The following is a 27,082-nucleotide window of genomic DNA, read 5'->3' as shown; positions in this document are numbered from 1 at the left end:
GACATAATGTAGGGTGTGTTCGAAATGGGGAAAATGCTGCCTTAGGAGGATATCTAACAAGACAGTGAGGCATCAAGAACCATTCGAAATGAAACTGCCTCCAGTTGAAGGCAACATCGATGTATCCTCGATGCTGCTTATTACCCATAAATCTGTGTGGCAGTTCCCAAAAGCAATGGGGAAAAAAAAGGATGGAGGACCAAACTTCACAGAAAAGTGATTTTTGTATACAAGTATAAGTTTTTAGAAATCTTGAGTTCTTGGGAAGAACTTGGGTTTTTACAGAAGTAGCTTTGGAACCAAAAGGTCAGTGGTTCAATTCCCTGGACCAGCAGGGAAAAAAATGTGTGGTTAGGGGAGTGAATGAACAACACTTTCCCTTCCCTCTACATCCATGGCTGAAGTGCCCTTGAGCAAGGCACCTAACCTACCTTCTGCTCCAAGAGCGCTGCAGCACAGCCCTGTGACTTATAACCCTGTGACTGTAACCAAATACATTTTTTTGACATGATTTTTGACGGGGCGGCATGGTGGTGTGTCGCCTCACATCAAGAAGGCTCTGGGTTCAAGCCCAGTGGCCGACGAGGGCCTTTCTGTGCGGAGTTTGCATGTTCTCCCCGTGTCCGTGTGGGTTTCCTCCGGGTGCTCCGGTTTCCCCCACAGTCCAAAGACATGCAGGTTAGGTTAACTGGTGACTCTAAATTGACCGTAGGTGTGAATGTGAATGGTTATTTGTCTCTATGTGTCAGCCCTGCGATGACCTGGCGACTTGTCCAGGGTGTACCCCGCCTTTCACCCATAGTCAGCTGGGATAGGCTCCAGCTTGTCTGTGACCCTGCACAGGATAAGCGGTTATGGATAATGGATGGATGATTCATGAGGCATCTCTTAGTAACCAACTTGCTAACTCTTTCATTTAGTTACACGGCATATTGGCGTCACACGTTACCGTAAATGCTGTGCTAAAACTTCGTTCGAAAGGAACTTTCTTCAAAGATGCCTTCAGTCGAAAGTCCTGCCTGATGAGACACTTGTCTATTATGGCAGCGAGGCAACAAGGCAGCAAACTTCTGCTTCAGTCGGAGCCATGATCTTCTGTCATCCACCTTCAAGGTTTTCCGAGATGCTTTTCTGTTTACCACGGTTATAAAGAGTGGTTATTTGAGTTAGTGTTGACCAGTGTTGTAGTCGAGTCACTAAACTTCGAGTCCGAGTCCAGCCTCGAGTCCTCAGTGTTTAAGTCCGAGTCATTAAAGAAAATTTCAAGTCAAGTCCGAGAATAAGACTCCAACTGCACCATTTGACGGTGGCTGTTGCTGCCTTTATGTGAAAGCGTCTCTGCTGCTGTGTTGGACCAATGCTACTGCTCGACTGCCCCATTTTAGTTAATAGACTACAGATAAAAAGCTTGTTCATCGCTCAGCCCCACTATCAACAGGGCAAATAACATGAGAGAGGGTTAACACTCGCTAGTTCATTACTCAGCAAGCCCCGCTATCAACAGAGCAATGAACATAGCGTGCCACACCCTTCTCTGGGTGGAGTCTTGCCAAATGGCGAGTGAAGTTCGAGGTCGTCCCCGTCGTCTCCTCGATAGTTCTTCTACATATGGAACACATAGCAGTGCATTTTTTCCCACTGCATGAGAAGTCTTTATAAGCAAAGCGGACAATCCTAGGGGCTTCTCTCCAGGCATTTTAGCGCCGTTAAGAAGAAGAAACCTTTATTCGTCACATGCACACTTCAAGCACAGTGAAATTCATCCTCTGCATTTAACCCATCTGAAGCAGTGAATACACACACACAGAGCAGTGGGCAGCCCAGAGCACCACGGGAGCAGTCAGGGGTTTGGTACCTTACTCAAGGCCATCCCACATCAACCTAACTGCATGTCTCTGGATTGTGGGGGAAACCAGAGAACCCGGAGGAAACCCACACAGACACGGGGAGAACATGCAAACTCCACACAGAAAGGCCCTCGCCGGCCGCTATGTTCGAACCCGGAACCTTCTTGCTGTGAGGCAACCGTGCTAACCACTACACCACCGTGCCGCCTAACGTTAGTTTGTTCCTGAACATGACGTATGAACAGGTGAATGTGCATTCTCTTGCATGAAATTAGTATAAAAATTAATGTAGATATAAATATCTTACACCAAATTATTATGGCATGTTACAAAAAATAAAGAAAAAAATCAGAGTCCTCGTCTCCAATTTACGAGTCCGAATGCAGTTAATGCACGAGTCCGAGTCATCAGCGCTCAAGTTCAATGTCTTGCTTAAAAAAAAAAACAGATAAACAACAAACATGAGTTATGGTTACCTTTTAATTACATTACTGGCATTTAGCAGACATTCTTATCCAAAGTGACATACAACATACTCAGAGCAGCAGTTGGGGATTAGACACCTTGCTCAAGGGCACTTCAGACATTCCTACTGGTCCAGGGAATTGAACTGGCAACCTTTTGGTCACAAAGCTGGTTCACTAACCATTAGACCATGGCTTCCCCAATTTCATGCATAACTATTGATTATTAATAGTGTATGGCTATAAGTAAGATAATTTAATTGTTGTGTTTTGTGCTACGGTAGCAATTGACGTTGCCATTTCCAGTGATGGGAATAACGGCGTTAGAAATAAACGGCGTTACTAACGGCGTTACTTTTTTTAGTAACGAGTAATCTAACTAATTACTTTTTACATCGTTATAACGCCGTTCCCGTTACTTACAATAAAATGCTCTGCGTTTCTTTATTAAAGCTGTTTTCATCTGGCACTGCTTGTTCAGCCTTTCTTTCCTCTGCTTTAGTGTGGGGCGGGGAGACGCGAGACAACGGCACAGTAAGCCAATCAGAGTAGATTTGGACAACATACGTAGGTAGGCTCCGCCTACTGCGCTACTGCGCACACTTTCAATCAGAAGACCCAGCGATGGCGAGCGGTCAGCCCAGCACTGCGCTTTCACATTGGAAATACAGCCAGGACTTTTCATTACTTGAAATAAAAGGCAAAAATGTCTACGTGCAATGCACATTATGTCGAGGAACAAAGCGTTTGTCCTCGTCAGTGGCCAGTAATTAGTAACATAATTTTAATAACTACAAAAATATATTAAATTTGATAGATGTCTTATCTCACATTGTCCCACAAAAATAGTAATATAGTGTAGATAACGTTACTAACTGGTTCTGTTAAGTGTCCATTTCAGTCATTAAACACATTTAACATTTACTTTTATTATGATTACACTAATTGAATTTTTTTTTGGGGGGGGGGGGGGGGACACAAAATGTAACGGAATAATTACTTTCCCTGGTAATTAGTTACTTTTATGACAAAGTAACTCCGTTACTAACTCCGTTACTTTTTGGGAAAAGTAACTAGTAACTATAACTAATTACTTTTTGAAAGTAACGTGCCCAACACTGGCCATATCTGACATGGATTCAGACAAGACAGTCTTTGAAAACTGTCCCTTTTCTGAGTTAATGTCTAATACCGTCTCTCGTCTCTGGTCTGATGAGCTGCGTTCAGCTAAATAATTTACATAAACGCATTTGATGAAACTGTAACAGAGGATCTGCTTCAGAAGCCAGGATGGTTCTGAAAAATAGAGTTGCTGAACGACAGCCAGTTGTGTGCGTGTGTGTTTTTCTTTAATCAGCTACAGTATTTGTTTCAAACACTTGCTTTGGTCCTCTGAAATACTTTGCTGATGATCCACCAGTTGACAAACTTTGATGCAGAAAACTTTTTCTCGATGCTGTATAAACACGCAAGGTTAAAACCTGAGAAAACTGCCTGCTACATATTCAGTCAGATTTCTGAACAAAATATTTACTCCTGCCGAAGTGGTTTTGAAAGGCAGATATTGTGATGCACTGAAAAGCATGATATTGGGTTTCAAACCACTCCACCCGTAAATAAGCCTTCGGAGGAGAGCTGTACTCGACTGCAAGCTACAGTCCTGCGCAAAAGTCTTAGGCGCATGTAAAGAAATGCTGTAGACCAAAAATGGTTTAAAAATAATGAAATGAAATGAAATGAAATGAAATGTTTCCACATTTAAAAATACTATAAACAGCAGTGAGCCATAATAAACGGAACAAAGTCAATATTTGGTGTGAGACGACTCTGCTTAAAAAAAAAAATAGTAGTCTCAGGTACAATTAGAGCAGTTTTATAAGGAAATGTTTTATAAGCTGCAGGTTTTACTGAGCATCTTGCAGAAGCAGCCACAGTTCTTCTGGACACTTTGACTGTCACACTTCTTTCGTAATTTTGCACCAAAACCCAGCAGCCTTCATTATGTTTTCTTTTTTAATCTGAAAAGTGCTCTCTTATGGAATATTCACCTGAATGAACCATTTCTCAGCTGTTTACTCCGTTACATTTTGTGCCCCCCCCCAAAAAAAATAAATTCAATTAGTGTAATCATAATAAAAGTGAATGTTAAATGTATTTAATGACCGAAATGGACACTTGAGCAATTCCAGCGTTATGGACGTGACACTTGAACTCAAAATGGCAACAAATGACCCAGTGCATGTTTTATTGTCTCCCAGTATTTAAACAGGTGTTGCATATTTTAAGGCTGTACCATACTGGAGAAGTGATAGAACAAGAACAATTCCCATAGTACATCTAGGGCATGCCAGAAAATGCCAATAAAAGATGCGTTATGGATGTGACAGAAAAAGTATCACTTTTCTTGGGTGACTGTACATTTTTATCAAACTCTGTGAAATTGTAAACCTAATGTCGAAATGGAGATATCCATTTGATAGAGGGGTCCAAGGTGAATATTAAAAAATCTTTGTTTAAAATATTTTGTATTTCATGCAGAGTTTCGGAAGGAAAAGTCAGCGTTATGGATGTGACGAAATTCCGTTATAGATGTGACGCGTCTGAAATAGACATGGCATATGTTTAGAAAAATCAGCAATTTAACCACCATAACCCTTTGAAAAACTCTCTAAATATCAGCTAAAACTATCAAAGTTCTTAAATAATATTTAGGATGGCTATTGTTTTGCTGTTTTGTGGATTTTAGCATACATTTCTGTGGCTTGTGGCAATAATATAGAATTGTACATGATCAAAGTTGATTTTAGCTTGGGGTTTACATTATAAGAAAGAAAGACTGACAGTGACATATTAGGTTGGTTACAAATTGGTTCAACTTATTCACATCTGTAAAATACAGGCCTAGGTGAGATCTCTGGGAGTGGTTTTGATGTATTACATGTTGCTTTATTTTTGCATGGTGAGGTTGACATTTACATGGAATTGCCCACTTAACAGAACCAGTTAGTAACATTATCTACACTATATTAATATTTTTGTGGGACAATGTGAGATAAGACATCTATCACATACAAACTTTTTTTATCCTGTAACATTTAATTTTGTGCTGGAAAACGAACGTTTGGACTGTAAAATGTTTCTGTACCGACTCGATAATGTAGAAGTCATAAAACAGAAATCTATAACAAAGTTTGTATGAAAAAAAAACACATTAACATGGTTCACTTGCTAATCTTGGGATTCTACGTAGTACGGGAACTCGTACTGCTGGCAGCTTCCATACAGCAACAAACAACTAGTAATCTTCATGATATCTCATCTCATCTCATCTCATTATCTCTAGCCACTTTATCCTGTTCTACAGGGTCGCAGGCAAGCTGGAGCCTATCCCAGCTGACTACGGGCGAAAGGCGGGGTACACCCTGGACAAGTCGCCAGGTCATCACAGGGCTGACACATATACCCTGTCCACACTAGGGATTTTGTACTGATACGAAACTACTTTCGTACCGCAACACCTGTCCACACTAGCAACTATACCGGTACTGTAGCGGTATAACTGTATCGGTACGAAACCCACAAATGTATGGGTTTCGTACCGGTACAGTATCGGCACTGTAGCGCTTCGCTGTAGTGTGGACAGATGAAGCGGCTCTGTATCGATACAAATATAATGCGCATGCGCAAAGTCACACACCTCAATTGATGTCTTCGCTGAATAAAATAGTGAAGAACGGAGATTCGTTTGTTTCTTTCTCAACTGCCGCGCGTGTTTTATACGATTCGACTGAATAAATGACCACCAGAAATACAGACTGTACATTGACAACAAAAAGCGCACACACGTTGTTTCATCCGTACGGAAGCCGAGAGAGGCCCTTCATATAATCCTTTTTTTTTTTTATTCACCTTGTTATCCCGAGATAACGACATAATTAATTCAGGATCTCGAGAAAACAACACAACTAATTCGAGATCTCGAGAAAACAAAACCGTTATTTCGAGATCTCAAGAAAACAAAATAATTATTCCGTGATCTCGAGAAAACAAAACAATTATTCCATGATCTCGAGTAAACAGCCGAGAAATGGTTCATTCAGGTGCGCCAAGAGACTTGTGATATGCTGACTTTGGGGCTATTTCTCATTCTGTATAGACGCAACTTTGGTCATTAGAATGTCTGGAATAATCGATCACCTAATAAGGCAATATTTTGATCAGGGGTTGACACAGGGAGAGATTGCATTAAGCCTTTTAATAAGGGATCATTTCAAAATGAGTCCGCGGCACCTCCGCAGAAGACTGGCCCGGCTTCGTCTCTACCGACAGAGATACAGTGATCCAGCTGAGATCATGAAATAATTGTTTTGTTTTCTCGAGCTCACGGAACAATTGTTTTGTTTTCTCGAGATCTCGAAATAACGGATGCCATATATTCTCGGAAGGAAGTTACTCGGTAACCACAGAAACATTTCGCGCACGCGCATTTCAACTACCGTGAAAGAAAACCGCAAACATTTCTCGCTAGTGTGGACAGATGCACTAAACTGTACCGGTGTACTTTGTATCGATACAGTTATACCACTTTCGTACCGGTATAAGTGTGAACCACGGGCGATTGCTCTAAGACAACGAGGGAGGCTCAGCCTCCTCTAAAAATGATGAACATCATGTAGGATGAATTGCGCTAGGCTTATGTTATAGCCGACCTTATAACATTGCTATTTCAGATCCAGAATCATAGAAATATATGTGCTCAGCCCAACTACAGTGCGAAATCATTCCGTTATAACTTTCCCCAGTTCGCCTAATGTGTGAGTGAGTTTTTCCCCCTCGTGACAGCGCGATGCAGCCCAGCCTCAGTGCACTTCAATGGCATTTGGGAGCTCTGCGCTTTTCAATCTCAAAATGCAAGACAGTTATTGGACAAATACTGCGAAAACGCCCGCCCACGGAGTCTCACGGACTCCCAGCCTCAGTGGACTTCAATGGCATTTGGGAGCTCTGCGCTTGTCAATCTCAAAATGCAAGACGGTTATTGGACAAATACTGCGAAAACGCCCGCCTACGGACTCCCAGCCTCACAGCGGGAGGGACATGGCAGTTTCCGCGAGGAGACTGGTGATTGGTGAAAGCGGCCGGATATTTTCTTTGATTGACAGCTCGTTTCAAATATAGACAGGCAGCGGTGAATCTCAGTTCAGTCCCATGCGGATTCACGAGTGCTGTGGTGTATTGTAAGAGATCAGCTTACATTTCGATTTCATTCATTACATACGGTTTCTACCAGCTTTTTTAGTTTGTATATATTTTCATTGTAAATAAAGTGTAAATATAGTGTTGTCAAGTTTGCTATCTTAGTTCCAGAAATTTCTTTTGAGTGACTGAACTTGAACTTGAGGGGGCTAGTCAGCTAGCAAGAAACCTGCACACGGATGCCAAGCATTGCTGATTTAATTTTGGCGAAGCCATTTGCCAGTCTTCCTTTTGAGGAAAAAATTAAAATTAAAGAGCAGGGTAGACCAACGCCTCAAATTGACTTGGTGAAAAAGGTAGGGAATAATACTCGTTCCTTTCAGCTCTCCTGGTACGAGAAAGTGAATTGGCTAACAGCAAGTGACCCACATCAACAACAGTAAATAGGCTACTTTAGTAATATGTCATGGATGGACCAAAAATATAGAATCTATTTAAAATGTTTATGCTGAGTATATTATATTGGAATATATATTTTTCTGGATATTAATTAAACACAGCTACAATTTGGAAAACATTTTTAAACAAAAACACAGCCAAGAACATTTCACACTACAGACCTGGATTAAAAGTGAAGGGTTATCAAAATTGTCAATAAAACATTTCTCAGTCAAAATAAGTAAAATATAGGGAAAGTGTCATTGAATGAAATGTGTGGCACCCAGCTCTATGTTTGGCTCCCCAAGGTCAGAGCTTGTGCCTATTCCAGAACACTCTGCTGTTACTGCTGAGGTTCCTGACAAAGAGCTGCTTTCAATAATGATCAATTTTTAAACAACATGCCACAATTTTAAAATATAAAATGTTAAAATATACCCCCCCAACACCACCATCATGTATATTGGACAGTAGGCTAATGGGCCAAAAGAACCTGTTATTTCACAGTTTGTGACCCTGCCAACAATCAGCCAGATCAGAGGCAAGAGTATGGGCAAAATTGATGTTTTTTCTTTTTTCTTTTAAAATCTGGAAATATTGTAACCGACCAGCCTCCCCTGTTTGAAAGACTACCAGCCGCCACTGGTGTGAACACAGCAATAGGTACAGACAACCATTCACACTCACATTCACACCTACGGTCAATTTAGAGTCACCAGTTAACCTAACCTGCATGTCTTTGGACTGTGGGGGAAACCGGAGCACCCGGAGGAAACCCATGCGGACACGGGGAGAACATGCAAACTCCGCACAGAAAGGCCCTCGTCGGCTCATGATTACTCATTTACCATAAATCTCAGTCTCACACACTCGTGCCTTGTATGCATCAATGCTGATACTCACTGACTCACCACGACGAACAGGAGCTGGACAAATTAACAGAAACAATGCAATGAAAAAGGCCTTTCAGGAGCTAAATCGATTACAAATGCAGCCAGACACATGAGTCATATGAGCAGTGTGTATTAGCTATCAACAAGTCCTTCCAATCAGCGAGTCTTCAGAGCACGAGGCTAAAAAGTCAGAACCAAACTGCAAGAGTATCTGTCTGAAAGAAAATTATTTAATGCATCAAGGGAAACATGCTCACTTGTGCCAAATCTGAACAAACAACATTTGCCTGCGGTCGCAAGTCGACACTCCCTGGATGTTGAACATGATAGCTGCTAAATACAACAAAATAATTCCATCAAAAATTCCCAGACCTGAATCAGCACCTTTGTGACCCAGTGTTAACGCAAATTGCATGTTGCGAGGTTCACTGGTGTTCGAATAGAATGGCATGGCTGCCGTTCAGAAACCACGGTACACAAACTACACAAAGCCAAGATGTATAACCTGCTCTCAGGAGCACAAAACCTGAATCCCAGAGAAATAAAAAGAATAACATGAGTTGCCTGCGTTGAACACTTTTTTTTTTCCCCTTAATCCAGATGTGTTAATCTTTGGAGAAAGCTGTCAACCCACAACATCTGGTGTCTGCTGTTAAATATGCTGGTGGATCCACAGGATATGGGAACTCTATGCATGCATGGCTGTCTGCTAACCAAGGAACATGGGGTCATTTGGCAAAACCAGCAGCCAGAAACAAAAGCAAACTTGTGTAGACGAATATAAACTTAAATTAGGGATGGGTGATATTAAGGGAGACCTGAATATCATCTCACAACTCTACGAGAATCAAAGAATATTAAAGCATCGTCCTGGCCAGCCTTAATTACCCCTTTTTGACCAACAGGAAATGGATTCTTGAACCAGTTCCATTCAGGATTCTTTGAACCTTGGTGCCAGCTCATGAATCGGCCCGTGTTTCCACCAGTTTTAATTGGAACCATTCTAATCAAGGATGCGTCATGAATGGAGGGCGTTGCGGCACAACGCACAATGGGAGTAAACAGTAGTCGCAAGATGACGGTGCACATTGATTACCTACCAGCTTTTGTTCTGTTATGGCAGATATTTGTTTTCATCCATTTTTTCTGAAGATGTATCCTTTTCTTTTGTATTCTCTATTGCTGCGCTCTGCTTCCTCTCCAAACTAATGACACACCCACTGGTGTCATCATGGCTCACACTGGAAAAATCAGCTATAGGGGCCTTTCACATGACATCATCGTAACTGTAAATTTGTTTATGCGGCCATGTTGCCAGGCAGGCTTTGTGTTTGACAGCAACTGGCACAAATGTACGTGAGTGATTGTCAGTCCAATTCAGTAAACATCTACAGATAAACCTGTAGAAGTTACATCTAAAAGAACAACGCCAGAGACCTGTAGTGCTTTTGGATGTAATAACAGACGTGGAGATAAACCTGGTTTAACTTTTCACCATTTCTCGGCAAACCCAGAAATACAAGAAAAATGGCAAGCTGGCTTATTTATTACTATTAGAAGTCTATGTTTGTCAAAATAAGTTTTTTTTTTTTATCAGGAATTTCGCATAACATTCTGACATGCATGAAACCTGCCTCAAAATATCGGTAGGCATCTGTACTTTTGTAAGCCTTTAGCATCTCCAGTGTACTTAGAAGTTCCAAATACTAAATAGTTCAGGATGTCGTAGTGTCCCAAATCTGGTAGCTGATTTGCTGAACGGATTTCAAGTGGAATAAATACATTTGTGGGTAAATTAAGAAGAAGAAGCCTTTATTTTTGTCACATTTACACCCAAGCACAACAAAATTCCTCCTCTGCATTTAACCCATCTGAAGCAGTGATCATACATGCACACATGCACGCGCACACACACACACACACACACACACAGAGAGAGAGAGAGAGAAAGTAAGCACAGTATGCAGAATAAATAATAAATAAATACATTTGTGGGTAAATTATACGGACCTGCATGCTTTCATCTAAACCGGGGAACAGGGATGCTGCGCCCTCTTACTCTCGGCGTGCGCCCCCTTACCAAAATGCCGATTGAACCCCAAGTCACACTTAGGCCATGCACTTATATACTACTGCACAACATGCAATCTTTCTCAAAATGATCTTTTCTCCGTGAAAACATCCCAGCAACACCACGTGACAATGTGTCTGATCATCAAATATGTTATAATTACTCCAAAAATATTCCAAACATAGTAGATACACCGCCAGACGGTGCAAAAACGATCCGAATTTGCGTTTTCCAGACCGAGGCGCCATGTTGTTTAGTTGTTTACTTGTCGCAGCTGCTCTCGCGAGATTTGACATAGGTTACATACAAGGTCAGCTGACTTGTAGAGCGAGATTTCTCGAGACCGAATGACCTTTCACCTGCCGGCGTGGGAGCTTTTGACAGAAGTTGTTTGCGAGTTGTTTTTGTTGACACTTGGGCATTTAAAGATGTCATCCTGTGACACGAAATGGAAGAAAGCCAAAGACTGTCCGGGACAGAAGAAGACGACTTTTTTTTCTGTCACAAAGCAGATAAAGATGTTTCCGATGGCAAGATCGCGACAATCGAGGGATCGGTCCGTGCCGCCGATTGAAGCTCACTGAAGCCGTAGCGCTGTAGCGCTCATTGAAGGACGCACCAACCGAGCGCTGTGACAGCGGCGTTGCGGAATCTGTGACGAACGAAGACCAGATGTCTTACTCTGATGAAGGCACCGAGTGTTCAGTGGAAAAGCAAAATGAGAAAAAGGCTGAGTTCCAGGAAAATTTCAAGTATGTTTTTTTTTTTTTTTTAGCGCGCTTACATTTTTTGCATGGTTTCAAACTTGTGATTTGGGTTGGATTCCAACTTTACAATGTTTACTTTTTTAGTTTCCTTTTAAAGAAAATAGTTTTGCTCTGGAATTTTTTTTTTTTTCATTTTGAACAACTAACTCTACCTTATTCTAGGATAAGAAAACAACAGATTTCTCTGGTGAATGTTTAATACTTTGTAAGTTTGATTCACTTGAATTTGAATTATAACTTTCAATTTGAATCATGAGGAATTAGTATTATGTATAATTTGAATTTGAATTATGAGGTATTAAAATTTGAATTAAGTGTTGTTTGTGACAAAGTTTTATTTTCTTTTTCACTGTTGACAAATAAACAATTTGTTACAATTTCCCTCTCAGATAGCCTCAGAATGTCCCATTGTAGCATTGTCGCCTCAACTTTTCAAAAGCTTCGCACAGCGGAGCTTCGAAACCCACCCCCCGGCTTGGTCGCTTCGTTCCCTCGCCATGGTGAGCGCCCTCATATGAAATTATTCTAGAAAAACCCCTGATCTGTGATGCCTGCATGTTTCAGCTTTTGGATGTCTCATCTCATTATCTCTAGCCGCTTTATCCTGTTCTACAGGGTCGCAGGCAAGCTGGAGCCTATCCCAGCTGACTACGGGCGAAAGGCGGGGTACACCCTGGACAAGTCGCCAGGTCATCGCAGGGCTGACACATAGACACAGACAACCATTCACACTCACATTCACACCTACGGTCAATTTAGAGTCACCAGTTAACCTAACCTGCATGTCTTTGGACTGTGGGGGAAACCGGAGCACCCGGAGGAAACCCACGCGGACACAGGGAGAACATGCAAACTCCGCACAGAAAGGCTCTCGCCGCCCACGGGGCTCGAACCCAGACCTTCTTGCTGTGAGGCGACAGCGCTAACCACTACACCACCATGCCGCCCGCTTTTGGATGTTTTATCTATATATAAATTTTTAATTGCTCCAGAGAGATTATACTGACTGTAGTTGTCTTGGTTTTCATTATTAGCTGTCGCGGCTGTTTCTCTGCCCGACAATATGGTGGACGCTGCGTGAAAAACAAAAACCTGTGACATTGGTGAAAGGCCTCTATATTTTGGTTCCAGCTGGGAACCAACTTCTCAGGTTCTGAACCAATTTAGTTTGGTCAAAATTCTCTGCAGTGGGTTTCCCAAAAGCCTCTTAATACTAAGAGCGTCTTAACTAGGAGAGAGAGTGTGTTCATTATGCTGCTCGCTCTACCATTTAATAATGATCTTTGTGCTACAATTCTTTTTTTTCTTTTGGGAAAGCCACCCCTGAATGATTCAAAATTTGGTGCGCAAATAAGAATAGAACCTGTTCCCTGTTGGTCAAAAACGGGTAAATGTAAACCGTTGGGAAGTTCGAGTTCTGGCATGAATCAGTTATAATGTAGCTTTCAGGTACAATCTAAACCTAGTCATTAGTAAGTCCGAGTATACAAACAGGTCAACAGTAATGCACTAACATGTCATGGTAACAATTAAATTAGGGGATGGCTGTAGAAACAAATAAAACATATAAAGTCTGCTTGTGCTGGAGTGGGGCTTATTTCATTCCCAAGCGGGCAAAATACATTACAGTTTTTGTTTGTTTCATGCGGTCATGAATTCCTTAAGACTGCTTTTCAAGAGTCTTTTGTTTCGTTTGCACAGTTTTCTCGCTTTACTTTGTTTCCCTGAATGCCACATACAGAGCCCATATTACACAATACGTAGTATTATGCGTCCACGTTGAGTGTCACAACACATTTAACATCAGCACCAAACAACAAAAATGATCAGAAATGGAGCTGTAATCTTTATTTGTTGAAGCTCAGGCTGCCAATCACAACCTACATTTAATTACATCAGTGCTTCGTTACCATGACGGAGTAAGTATCTCAGTACCAGTCAAAAGTTTGGACACACCTTCTAATTCAATGTTTTTTCTTCATCTCATCTCATTATCTCTAGCCGCTTTATCCTGTTCTACAGGGTCGCAGGCAAGCTGGAGCCTATCCCAGCTGACTACGGGCGAAAGGCGGGGTACACCCTGGACAAGTCGCCAGGTCATCACAGGGCTGACACATAGACACAGACAACCATTCACACTCACATTCACACCTACGGTCAATTTAGAGTCACCAGTTAACCTAACCTGCATGTCTTTGGACTGTGGGGGAAACCGGAGCACCCGGAGGAAACCCATGCGGACACGGGGAGAACATGCAAACTCCACACAGAAAGGCCCTCGCCGGCCACGGGGCTCGAACCCGGACCTTCTTGCTGTGAGGCGACAGCGCTAACCACTACACCACCGTGCCGCCCCTCATGTTTTTTCTTTATTTTTTTTAAATTAAAAGACACTTTATGTCTTGAAGTAATAATGGATGTCGTTTCTCTTTACTTAGTTGAGCAGTTCTTGACATAATATGGATTACTACAGTTGTGGAATAGGGCTATTTACTTTATTTTTACTATTTACTGTTTGATCTCAAACGTATTAAAGCTAGACGGCCTTTCGATTTCATAAAATCGGTGAAATTTAGTTCTCTCCGAAATTTGGTCATTGTGATTATATGTTTGTTTCTGTAATATCTCAAAAAATATCAGGCCATTCTGTGGCTGGGGAGTTATTTAATTTGAGGGGATTCCCGAGCAAATAATGTGCATGAAATCACTCGCTTCGTGCAGTCAAGCAGACAGAGGAAGTCCGTGTGCGCATGCGCAGGTTTACCTTCTTCTTCTTCTTTTGGGTTTTACGGCAGTTGGCATCCAGTGTTGCATTACTGCCATCTACAGGTTTACCTTTGACCGTGCACTGACAGTTCCATCATTCTGTCGTTAAACGAACAGCTGATCACACCGAGGTGCTCGCTGACCGCCGATATTTATTAGTTTGGTCCTGCGTTTCCTTTCCTTCGCAACATAACGTCTTTTCTTCTCGCTTTCTGTTACTGTAGTCGGTCTTTCACGTTTCATTCGCACAGTCACGTCCTCCATGTTTCTCTCCTGTTTCAAATTTGTATCCCACAATGCCTTGCGCAAACGGGGAAAACCCACCACGTGATGCATGATGTAGTATCTTGAATTGGGTCATGGTGAAGCAGGAAAAAATAGTGGAGAATTTAGGGCCATGTGGCCTTAAATTCATTAATTGTTCTATTTTTAAAAAACCTAATAAAATTGGAAGTCTGTGATTCGAATCCAGTAGCTTTCGGTCCACTAAACAAAAATAATTGGGTGTCAGGGAAAATTCTTTTTATGACCTAAACTTGAAAAATCTGAAAGGTAGTCTAGCTTTAAGAAGGCAAGAAACTCGTCCACTAATTAACTTTTAATGAAACACACCTGTTAATTGAAAAGCGTTCCAGGTGACTACCTCATGAAGCTGGTTAAGATAATGCCAATAGTGTATAAAGCGTCATCAAGGTAAACACTGGCTACGCTGAAGAATCTAAAATATGAAACATATTTTGTTTAACACTTTTTTTCGTTCACCACATAATCCCATATATGTTCCAGATGTCATTTCATAGTTTTGGTGTCTTCAGTATTGTTCTACAATGTAGAAAATACAAAATACAGAAAAACCTATGAATGCGTAGAGTAGGGGTGTACAAACTTTTGACTGCTACGGTGTATATTACTGTTTTTAACAAAGCAAAAACTTCTTTTGACAGTGTGGGAATGAATTAACTAATAAGACCTGATGTGACTATAAACAATCAAACATATTTGTTTGACAACTGATCGTGCTACTACTAGAAGGTATGAAACTGTATTTTTTTAAATAAACTATTTAGTAAAAGGATGTTAAACGTGTTTGAAAAGCGTAGCTGAATGTCCAGCAGCTTTGCAGCAAGACAAAACCAGTTAATGTGTCTTGGCAGTGGGGAAATTAAATAAAAGACCCAACTGCTTGTATACAATCGAATAAATTTGTTTGAGAACAGATTACACCACCATAAGAGCTGCTCCTTCAGGTATAAAACGTATTTTTAAAGTAAACTACAAATTAAAGACCACAGTACAACCGCATTATCATCCTCATATCCTCACCTTCAGCTTTGTGGCACAAGTCTGGATTCAGAGTTTCGGAGGTGGGATCTAGAAAGCAATTACCAAATTGTGCTGAGGAATAAAGGTGATTTCATCCAGAGGGGAACCGTCAGGGCTTTCTAGTCCTTCAGAGAAGCCCAAACATATCAGCATTTCAAATGTTATATTTAATTTCTTTTGTTCTTGAATTCTTTCATGATAATTATTCTCTTCTAAGTCTAATTTGGCCTCATTTTCTATCAAATTTGCTTCAGAAATGAAAGGGTTACTGTCCTGAAAACATTAAAATCGAGTTATCCAATGAGATCTTTTTGTTTGTTGTCTCTAGACAGAGAAAAGAGTTTAGAGCTGCTCACTCATTGGTTAGGACTTCATTGCCGGGACAGAAGGCCATGGCAGTGTATGTTTATGTAGGAAGTTACAGAAAAATTAACCAATCAGATTTTGATTTACAGTGGGAGGGACCAAAAATGTATAGCCCTCGGCCTACTCGAAGGCTAGTGCGAGCTAGCCTGGGCCCGCCCATCCTAAGCGTGACGCAACACGAGGGCCTGTTGCGAGCTTAGTCTGGCAAGGCAAGCTATCTACAGCTCTTCCAAGCTCCCGAAAAATCGGGAGCCAATCAACTTTGAGCATCTCCAACGGCCCTGGGTAGAGGCGTGTTCAAGGCAGTGACGTAGTAGAACTGCAACCGGAAGCCATAGATTGTTTACAGAATCTATGCCGGAAGCGCTTCATTCACTAGAAACATTACGAACATGGAGCAAGTTCTCATTGAAAACGGAGCAGCCCTGGAGGTATTTATTGAAAGGAAGGACGTTTTCGCCTTGCTCCCGACCGGCTTCGGTAAGAGTTTAATCTACCAGTTAGCCCCGTCGCGTCACATACGTCAGAGGAAAGAGTGATGTGATTGGTTTAAGCTTCGTCACAGCCTTTTCTGGCTTCGACCAGTAGCAAACTGAGGCATTTCAGGGAGGCGGGTCAACCACGCACTTTGGGAAATGGTTGGGCTTAATATCTTTGCCAGACCAAATGCTCGCAGAGCTTTGAAGTCGCGTTAGCCAGACTACGTGCGAGCTTAACTGCGAGTCGGCGCTGTAAGTACAGTAGTGAAATAACCTTCCAACCGGCGTAGCATTCATCAGTAGTGTTAGCGAATAAAGCAGTCAAGCCAATGCTATTGAGATCAAGTCGCACAGGCTAACGACCGAGAAACTAAGATTTCTGTCTCCAGACTCTTCTTCCATGCTGCACGCTTACCGTAGTATTTTTCACTCTGACTTAAGTATTCATTTCCCGATGTAATTTACTTCGTTACTTTTAAAATCAACATCGACAGCTACACACAACGGAGCGACCTGGCAGCCTGCTGCTAATCCCTTGCAAAATCTTTTTGCCCTGTTGTTTTTTTGGTGTCTGGCTATGTTTTGGCTGACCTCAAGTCCAGCTCTAATAGTAACAGTTCGCCACTGACTTCATCCAAAGTATAGCCCTATAACTGCGATGATCTGGCGACTTGTCCGGGGTGTACCCTGCTTCTCGCCCATAGTCAGCTGGGACAGGCTCCAGCTTGCCTGCGACCCTGTAGAACAGGATAAGCGGTTACAGATAATGGATGGATGGGTATAGCCCTATCACAAGGCATCATTGGTAGATCGCTGAAGAATCAGCGTATGGCAGATGTTTATGGATTTGAGCAAGATAGACTTCCATTACTTGTTAACTATTTTCACCTCGCAGAACCTTCAGACACCAACGGAACTGTCAAATTGTGTACATTTGAATTTTTTTCACAGCTCGAGGGTCCCTGGTTCGATCCTGAGTTACTGTCTCTACTGAGTTCCACATGTTTGACACCGGACACGAGAACACTGGTAATGAAATTAATGGCATTTAGCAGACGCTCTTACCCAGAGTAACGTACAACGTACCCAGTACAGCCTGGGAAGCAGTCAGGGGTTAGATGCTTTGCTCAAGGGTACTTCAGCCATTCCTGCTGGTCCAGGGAGTCGAACTGATGACCTTTTGGTCCCAAAGCTACTTCTCTAACCATTAGGCCATGGCACTTTTTACTTCAAAGTATCATATACGTATCTCCACATATTCCCTCACTGTTAATTCCCTAGGCCTACTACAAATTTTTCACAGGCAGTTTGTTCTCAATGACTCTCGGCAACAACTCTTTTTAGTAAGACTGTCTAATTTTGGCAGCATGGTGGCACAGCAGGTAGAACTGCTACCTCACAGCTCCAGGGTCCCTGCGCTCAGATTACTATGTCCAGAGTTTCGCATGTTCTCCACCATGTTCATGTGAGTTTCCTCCAAGTCCTCTAGTTTTCTCCCACTGTCCAAAAACATGCAGATAAAAGGACTGGCTATACTAAATTGCCTCTAGGTGTAAAACTGTGCGTGCATGGTGCCCTGTCTTGGACTGATATCCGATCCGAACTGAACGCTGCATTTAGTTTAACTCGGAATGTCTGAACTCAGAATTATGCCATTGTAAAGCTTGGTGTGTTTAAGCTACAAAGTGAGGAAAAGACATGGAAGCCACCATGAAAGCCTGTATTTTGTTAGGAACAAATTAGGCAGCACAAGCGATCATGAGTTTATGATGGATTTACTTTCTCAAAACAGCAAACTCTATGGTCAGCATTATAGACTTACATAAGTAGTCTGGTGTGTCTATACTGATTGATCAAAAGTAAATACTACTACCAGAACATCCAGGACGTAGCAGCTCATCTGGCCTGCCATCAAAACAACCCTGACTACCAAAACATCAAACAGAACTGAAATATGACAATGTGAGAGAGGACCAACCTCCACGACAAACTGTTTACAACAGGAAAATCAACAAAGGACTAAATTTTGTTCCCCGAGGGAAGATCGACCCAAAACATCCATCAGAACTGAATTCACATGATAAATGAGAGAGGAGATACAACTCTAGTCAGAAGAAAATTTGTTAAGTTGACCTCATTACTTAGCCTAGTAAACTAGACCCAACCGCCTAGCGGCCAAAAATATTTTTTGCCTAGCGAGTGGGTCTAGCCTCGCACCATATAAACAAAAACACCCCGGGCATCAAATCGTGCCCGCCAATCACAACGCAAGGTTTTTGTTTGGATTCTTTGGGCGGGCTTTTGCAGGAGTGACGACAAAGCTGCGCGACGCTGGAGAAAGCACAACAGGAAAGATGGCTACGGCTAGTGAACAGCGCGCGTTTGACTCCGCTTTGGAATCAGTTTTAGAAGAATTAGACTTGGAGTTTTCGTTGAAACATGAGCAGGAAGAGGCTCTCCGCTCGTTCCTTTTCAAGAAGGATGTTTTCGCTGTTTTGCCGACCGGCTATGGCAAAAGTCTGATCTACCAGCTAGCTCCGCTCGTAGCCAAAAGGATGGGGCTAGTTTGTGCAGTACGAAGAATTAATAAACAGCTTTGAAACATTACTTTTTGATTGTTTCTTATTTTCCCGTTATTTTAAATTTAAGGGAAATTATTTCACCAAACACCACTAAATAAAAACTCTCAAAAACAGTTTAAGCAAACCCTTGAAAAACACTTGGAAAAAAATGTGCGTGTGGTACAGACTCCAAACTTGTGGTCATTATCTCCAAACTTCTTAATATCTAGAACCTGTTTATTAATTAATACGCATTTTGAAAAATTATTTATTTCAAGGCCTCCCCCACTGCTTTCTGTCGCTCTGACTACGTCACAGTCACTGTTGCGCTGATTGGTCAGAGCGTTGGCCTATACGCACAGAGACAGTTTGAAAGACAGCAGTTTGTTCCTCCTACCCGCTTCGGAAATGTCTACGGATCGAGGCCAGACTAAATATTCACATTTAGTCTGGCTTGCCAGGCTACTCATTACTAGCTTGTTAGCAGAAAATTTGACAATACAACGACCGAGTTTTGTGCAGAATGACAAGTTCTTTCAAACGAAACAATCAGAACTGAAATCCATTGAGAACTGAGGGAGGAGACACAATTTAACTGAAAATAAACAAAAGTTGTAAACACCTTGTTTACAACGGGAAAGTCAACAAAGAAACGACCAAGTTTTGTTCCTCAAGGGAAGATCGATCCAAAACATCGATCAGAACTGAAATCGGATGAGAAATGAGAGAGGAGATACAATTCTAGTGAGAGGCCTGGAAAATTCATTAATTTGGGCTAATTAGTAACTCGTTAGCAAAAAACCTGACAAAACAACAACCAAGTTTGGTGCGGCGTGATGAGTTCTTTCAAACAAAACAATCAGAATGGAAACCTGTGGAGAACTGACGGAGGAGATACGATTTAACTGAATTGTGGACAACGGACGGACGCCATGCCACAGCAACAGCTCATCGGTCTTATGGCCAGATGAGCTAATAAACATATTTAAAGTAGGTCTAGTGAAGTGATTTTTTACTGTTGATGGTGCACATCGTCATGTGCTGAACTTGCCGTTGAGGACACCTTCCCAACTTTACGAGTTGAGGAGATGTAATTCACTGGTTGCTTCCTAGTGCATCGAAAATGCCAAGTTACAAGCTTTAGAAGCATGCAGTTGAATCCTCTTGCCTTCAGTCCAAGTTTCCCGGGATCAGCACCAGATCCACTACGACTCTAATCAAGATAAATCACTTAGAGAAGATGAATGAATGAATGTTTCTTGAAAATCACAGTCTCAGAAATAAAGGTACTAAAATGATACTAAGCTGTACTTTTCCTTTTCACGGGATGGATGATAGCACAAGAGTACAAATCTCACTCCATTTTTATATGCTTTACCAGAAAACCTGAATATAACACACAGTACCTTTTAAGCTATACAACTATATAGCCAAAAGTTTGTACACACCTGACCATCACACCCATGCGTGCTTGTCGAACGTCCCATTCCGAATTTAGTCCCTTTGCTCTTCTGGGAAGGCTTTCCACTAGCTTTTGGAGGGTGGCTGTGGAGATTATGTGTTTATTCAGACACAAGAGTATTAGTGAGCTCAGGCACTGATATCAAGCAAGAAGACCTCGGGAACAATCGGCGTTCCATTTCATCCAACACAAGGGTGTTCAGGTCAAGGCTCTGTGCAGGCCATGCAAATTCTTCTCCACGAATGTCTTCAGTCTGGACTTTGCTTTGTGCACAGACGCATTGTCGTGCTGGAGCAGGTTTGGGCCTGTTAGTCATAGCGGAGGGAAACTGTAATGCTACAGCATACAAAGACTTCTGTACAACTGTGTGCTTCCTGCTTTGTGGCAAGAGGTTAAGGAAGGAACAGGTACTGGTGTAATGGTCAGGTGTTCGCAAAATTTTTGGCCGGAGATCTCATCTCATCTCATCTCATTATCTCTAGCCGCTTTATCCTTCTACAGAGTCACAGGCAAGCTAGAGCCATGGGTGCAGATCCCAGGGGGACGGGGGGGACATGACCCCCCCCCCCCAATTTCTGAAAAACATGAATTGTCCCCCCCAATAAAAATTCCCTAAATTATTCAAAATTGTACAAACAAATGTATTTTCAGACAAATGATTCCCTGTGCAGTACTTTTTGAATGATGTGGCGAGCCTCTACGAAGTTGTGATTTATGGTTGCATGGTATGAGTTGCATACGGGCAAAAAATAATAATAATAAATCACTTTTGTGTGCCCCCCAATCCTGACATCGGATCTGCACCCCTGGCTGGAGCCTATCCCAGCTGACTACGGGCGAAAGGCGGGGTACACCCTGGACAAGTCGCCAGGTCATCACAGGGCTGACACATAGACACAGACAACCATTCACACTCACATTCACACCTACGGTCAATTTAGAGTCACCAGTTAACCTAACCTGCATGTCTTTGGGGTGAAACCAGAGCACCCGGAGGAACCCCACGCGGACAACATGCAAACTCCGCACAGAAAGGCCCTTGCCGGCCAGGGGGCTCAAACCCATACCTTCTTGCTGTGAGGCGACAGTGCTAACCACTACACCACCGTGCCACCCGGGGTATATAATAAATGTTCAAAAATATATGCACCCTTAATGAAAGCACGCCAGCAACAAGCAAAAGTAGAGTTTGGTACCTTTTATTTCTGACAGTACAAGTGTGTGTGTATGTCATCTCATCTCATCATCTCTAGCCGCTTTATCCTGTTCTACAGGGTCGCAGGCAAGCTGGAGCCTATCCCAGCTGACTACAGGTGAAAGGCAGGGTACACCCTGGACAAGTCGCCAGGTCATCACAGGGCTGACACATAGAGAACCATTCACACTCAATTTAGAGTCACCAGTTAACCTAACTTGCATGTCTTTGGGGGAAACCCACACGGACAACATGCAAACTCCGCACAGAAAGGCCCTCGCCAGCCACGGGGCTCGAACCCGGACCTTCTTGCTGTGAGGCGACAGCGCTAACCACTACACCACCGCGCCGCCCGGGGTATATAATAAACGTTCAAAAATATATGTACCCTTAATGAAAGCACGCCAGCAACAAGGAAAAGTAAAGTTTGGTACCTTTTATTTCTGACAGTGCAAGTGCGTGTGCGTGCATGACAAAATATATGAGTCGGGCTCTGCTGCTTTAAACTGACTTGATACAGCCACCTAGCTGCCAACCAGTAACTCAGCCTGGGAGAGAGAGAGAGAGAGAGAGAGAGAGAGGGGAAAAAAAACTCTCACACACTCTAGGAAGGGGTTTACTGTCTCTTTAAGGCCTTTAATCTCTTCGATCTGAAGCGTTTGTCTCCTACCAGCTAATGGCTGCCTTGGTGCGCGCACACGCGTGCTCGTGCGCGTGTGTGTGTATGTATGTATGTGTGTGTGAGATGTCCACAGACAGACAGAGCGCACAAGGAGCTCTGCTCTCTACCCAACACCTCAGTCAGAGCTACAGAAATGACACAGCTCATGAGATTCGAACAAGAACTGGAGGGAAGAGGAAAGTTTTCAACGAAATGTTTCGCTTTGTGTCACCCCACTGCTGCACCAGGGCTGAAGGGGATGTGTTTATCTGCACAATCTACACAACCTGCAACGCACACACACGTCCTTAGGAAGAATCATTACTGCTTTAGAATAGAATAGAATAGAATAGAATAGAATAGAATAGAATAGAATGCACTTATTGTCACTATACACATGTACAATGAGATTAAAACCTCTGCTGGGGACAGGCGCGTGCCTTTAACCACTTCCTCTAATAGAAATAGAGAAGCATCTTCATGTGATAGGAGATCTTTGTTGGGGGCTATAATAATAATAATAATAATAATAATAATGCACCCTGTCCTATTAGTGCAGACTGACAGCAGGATATTAATGCATGAGCTTGCACGGAAAGTGACTTTAAAAAAAAAAAAAAGAAAAGTTTTCAGGGTAATCCTGAAGGCATGCACAAGTTTCAGACAAGTGTGCAGGCGCTTTCAGAAAGAAAGAAAGAAAGACAGAAAGAAAGAAGCTGTCGGGGGGGAAGAAAGATGAAGCCCGGGCGTGAAAAAGTGAAAACTGTGATGAAGTTCTTTAGCAGTTTCCCTCAGCGGTTAGTATCTCTGCTTACTTCCGACCTGCTGTTTCCGAAAGTGCAACAAGAAGAAACACGCACACACACGCACACACACACGCACTTGATACAGTGTTTGAGTGAAAGTTTGTGTGCATGCACGAATGACAGGTCAGTGGCCGTTTTGCGCGTGCATGCATGATGCTGCTCCTTTTGTGTCACCGTTTGCGCACACAATCACACTTTTGCACATTTACCGCGATCAGAGTGTTGTTCCGCTGCTCCGAGGACTCGCTCGGATCTTGCTGCTTGCCCTGTTGTTGTTGTTGTTGTTGTTGTTGTTTGCCCTTCTTGGCCCTTTGCTCCAGGGTGCGCTGATAAAGAGCCGCAGTTTCCCGGCGCTCCAGCTCCAGCTGTTCGGCGTGCGCTTGCTGATAGCGGGCCTCGCAGGCGTTATGGTGCCGCCGGCAGCCCTCGATCCTCTGCCGGAGCCGCTCCACTACCGTGCTGTGCTTTGGCACTCCAGCTCCAACACCAGCACCGCCGGCTCCGGGACCGACACCGCTATTGCTATTACAGTTATTAGTACTTGTGGTGTTGCTACCGGCGTTTAGGTTCACGTTCCCGGTGCTGTTGATGCACACACCGCCGCCGTTAGAGGCAGCGGGACCGGAGAAATCCCCCATCATCATCTGTGCTGCTGCTGCTGCCTCTGCTGCGATTTTTTTTTTTTTTTTTAGAAGTTTTGTTAAAGCTTAATTCCCCACCACCACCCAGCCCGGACTCCGCTTTCCGAACCCGGGTCCGGTTGGATAGAGTGACCAGAGACTGGAAAGGACAGATAACGCAGCGCTCCTCTGGGAACACAGGACTCTTCTGTGTCAACCATCCACCGTTATTTTGTTTCTTTATCTGTTTTTTAATTTATTTCCGTTTGTTTGTTTGTTTGTTTGTTTGTTTGTTTGTTTGTTTTTCCCCCGCAGTGAGCAAAGAGCGACCGGGCAGCTCTTTCTTGAGCGACCCTCAGTCCGCCGCGCTCTGGCCGCTCAGCGCTCCATCCGAGCAGTCCGCCGGTTCACCGCGCCGTCCTTCTGCGCGAGAGGAAAAGTTTCCCGGTCCGAGCCGCGGCGCTCCGAGGAGGAGTTTCCCCAACTTTGCGTTTCATTTCATTTCATTCGCCGCGTGCGGTTCATTCTCTGCGCTCGCGCGTTACAAAACAAAACAAAACAAAAAACAATGTTTCCCTCCTCCCGAGCGCGAACAAAGAAAGGTGTGCAGTTCACAAAGTCGCGCGTGTGTGTGTGTGTGTGTGTGTTGAGGGAAATCCTACAGACGCGCTAATGTGTGGCTCGCTCTCGGCGGCGGCGGCTGCAGCCACCATCACAATGATCGCGCGCTCCAGTCCCCTCCTCCTCCTCCTCCCTCCCCTCCTCTCCTCCTCCTCCTCCATGCCAGCGGAGTAATATCAGGACAGGAGCCAGGCGGGCACACAGCGGCCGGAGAGACGGCTCCGCGCAAAACCCGGTGCGGAGTCTAGTCCCGCGGAGGAGGACTGCGCCACTGGGAAACCAAAACTATTTACGAGAAAGAAATCTCGGACAGGAAAGTAGAAATAAGATTCACTCCAAATTTTTTTATTTTATTAGTACAACAGCAATAATAATAATAATAATAATAATAATGTCACCTCACAGCAAGAAGGTTATGTGGAGTTTGTATGTTCTCATGTCTGCGTGGGTTTCCTCCGGGTGCTCCGGTTTCCCCCACAGTCCAAAGACATGCAGGTTAGGTTAACTGGTGACTCTAAATTGACCGTAGGTGTGAATGTGAGTGTGAATGGTTGTCTGTGTCTATGTGTCAGCCCTGTGATGACCTGGCGACTTGTCCAGGGTGTACCCCGCCTTTCGCCCGTAGTCAGTTGGGATAGGCTCCAGCTTGCCTGCAACCCTGTAGAACAGGGGTCACCAAACTTTTTTCTCTGGGGGCCACATTGTCGTTCCTGACTGTGATGGGGGGCCGGGGTCGGGTCAGCTATATCACATAGAATTGTATGACCCAGACAAATATGACCACCAGCAGGCCTCATTGTGTAGTAGAGATTACTAGCCTGGCACGGCCATCCCCACTACTATACCCACACTACTATATCCCCACTACTATATCCCCACTACTATATCCCCACTACTATATCCCCACTACTATATCGCCACTACTATATCCCCACTACTATATCCCCACTACTATATCGCCACTACTATATCCCCACTACTATATCCCCACTACTATATCCACACTACTATATCCCCACTACTATATCCCCACTACTATATCCCCACTACTATATCCCCACTACTATATCCCCACTACTATATCCCCACTACTATATCCACACTACTATATCCCCACTACTATATCGCCACTACTATATCCCCACTACTATATCCCCACTACTATATCCACACTACTATATCCACACTACTATATCCCCCACTACTATATCCCCCACTACTATATCCACACTACTATATCCACACTACTATATCCCCACTACTATATCGCCACTACTATATCGCCACTACTATATCCCCACTACTATATCCCCACTACTATATCCCCACTACTATATCCCCACTACTATATCCACACTACTATATCCCCACTACTATATCCCCACTACTATATCCACACTACTATATCCCCACTACTATATCCCCACTACTATATCCCCACTACTATATCCCCACTACTATATCCCCACTACTATATCCACACTACTATATCCACACTACTATATCCCCCACTACTATATCCACACTACTATATCCACACTACTATATCCCCACTACTATATTAACACTTGATTCCTGGCACATATTTGTTTATCTTTACTAGTGGTTTGCAAAAGTAGTAATTGAGTCTTCACACTTTGTTTTAATTTGAAATACCACAGATATTCCATTTATTTGTTTTCTAATAAAAATAACATCAAAGCTGTCAAGGTAAGAAACATCTGCCTATTTGAGGTGATTGACACTGGCAAAGGTGAGTGGAAAATTATAAATTGTAGGTAGGCCTGTTGATATTATTAATAATATAAATAATAATTGTATGCAGCACTTAATAAAGGTCAAATAAATAGGCCTATAAAATAAATACATTTTAAAAAACAGTGAAATTATAATAATATGAGCAATAGATCAATAGATCACAGCAGTTGTGCTGTGTCCTGCACATTATTGCTCTCATCCATGGCCAAAGCAAAAAACTCGAATTCTGACGCTCTCTCATTCAGCTGGTCATACACGTTGTCCCCCAAATCTTCGGTTCGCCTGGTCATAGTAGGTGCGGAGAGACTCACCGCGTTGAGCGCATCCTTCTTGTCGGGACACACCTCCTCGGCCACAGCAAGCATGCATACTTTAACAAAGTCCCCATCAGTAAACGGCTTTCCACGGGTAGCTAGTAGGTGAGCTACCTTATAGCTAGCTCGGACAGCAGCCTGGTTGATCTGGGTTTGGCGAAGGAATACATTCTGTTGTGTAGCCAGTCCGCATTTCATCCTCCGAATCCTGTCTTCTCTTGTTTGCCCTCGCAAACTAACATACTCTTTGTGGCGGGTTTCGTAGTGACGACGCAGATTATATTCTTTGAAAACCGACACACTTTCTTTACATACAAGACAAACTGCACGGTCCTTACACTCATAGTTCGAATTACGTGGGAGCCAATGGGAGCTGAGCTCCCATTCCCTCAGGCTCCCATGAAAGAAGCAAACTTAATTTTCTGTGGAAGTCTCTCAAATACGTCATATATCGCCATAATAAGCTTGAATAGC

At 43.1% G+C, this 27,082-nt stretch overlaps 1 protein-coding gene across 4 annotated transcripts in view; it reads right to left on the bottom strand.

The window, feature by feature from the left end:
- The window catches only part of maml3 (mastermind-like transcriptional coactivator 3), a 453,791-nt gene extending 429,156 nt beyond the window's left edge, over positions 1 to 24,635 (bottom strand). For all 4 annotated transcript variants that reach the window (XM_060926434.1, XM_060926435.1, XM_060926436.1 and 1 more), the window contains exon 1: positions 23,505 to 24,635. In XM_060926434.1, the coding sequence (XP_060782417.1) occupies positions 23,505 to 23,939 (435 nt within the window). In that variant the 5' untranslated portion in view covers positions 23,940 to 24,635. The remainder of the gene's footprint in view (positions 1 to 23,504) is intronic.
- Positions 24,636 to 27,082: the final 2,447 nt, after the last annotated feature.

Source organism: Neoarius graeffei, chromosome 7 (assembly GCF_027579695.1).
Source record: "Neoarius graeffei isolate fNeoGra1 chromosome 7, fNeoGra1.pri, whole genome shotgun sequence".
NCBI classification, from domain to species: domain Eukaryota; kingdom Metazoa; phylum Chordata; class Actinopteri; order Siluriformes; family Ariidae; genus Neoarius; species Neoarius graeffei.
This window is presented reverse-complemented; position numbering and strand designations above follow the sequence as displayed.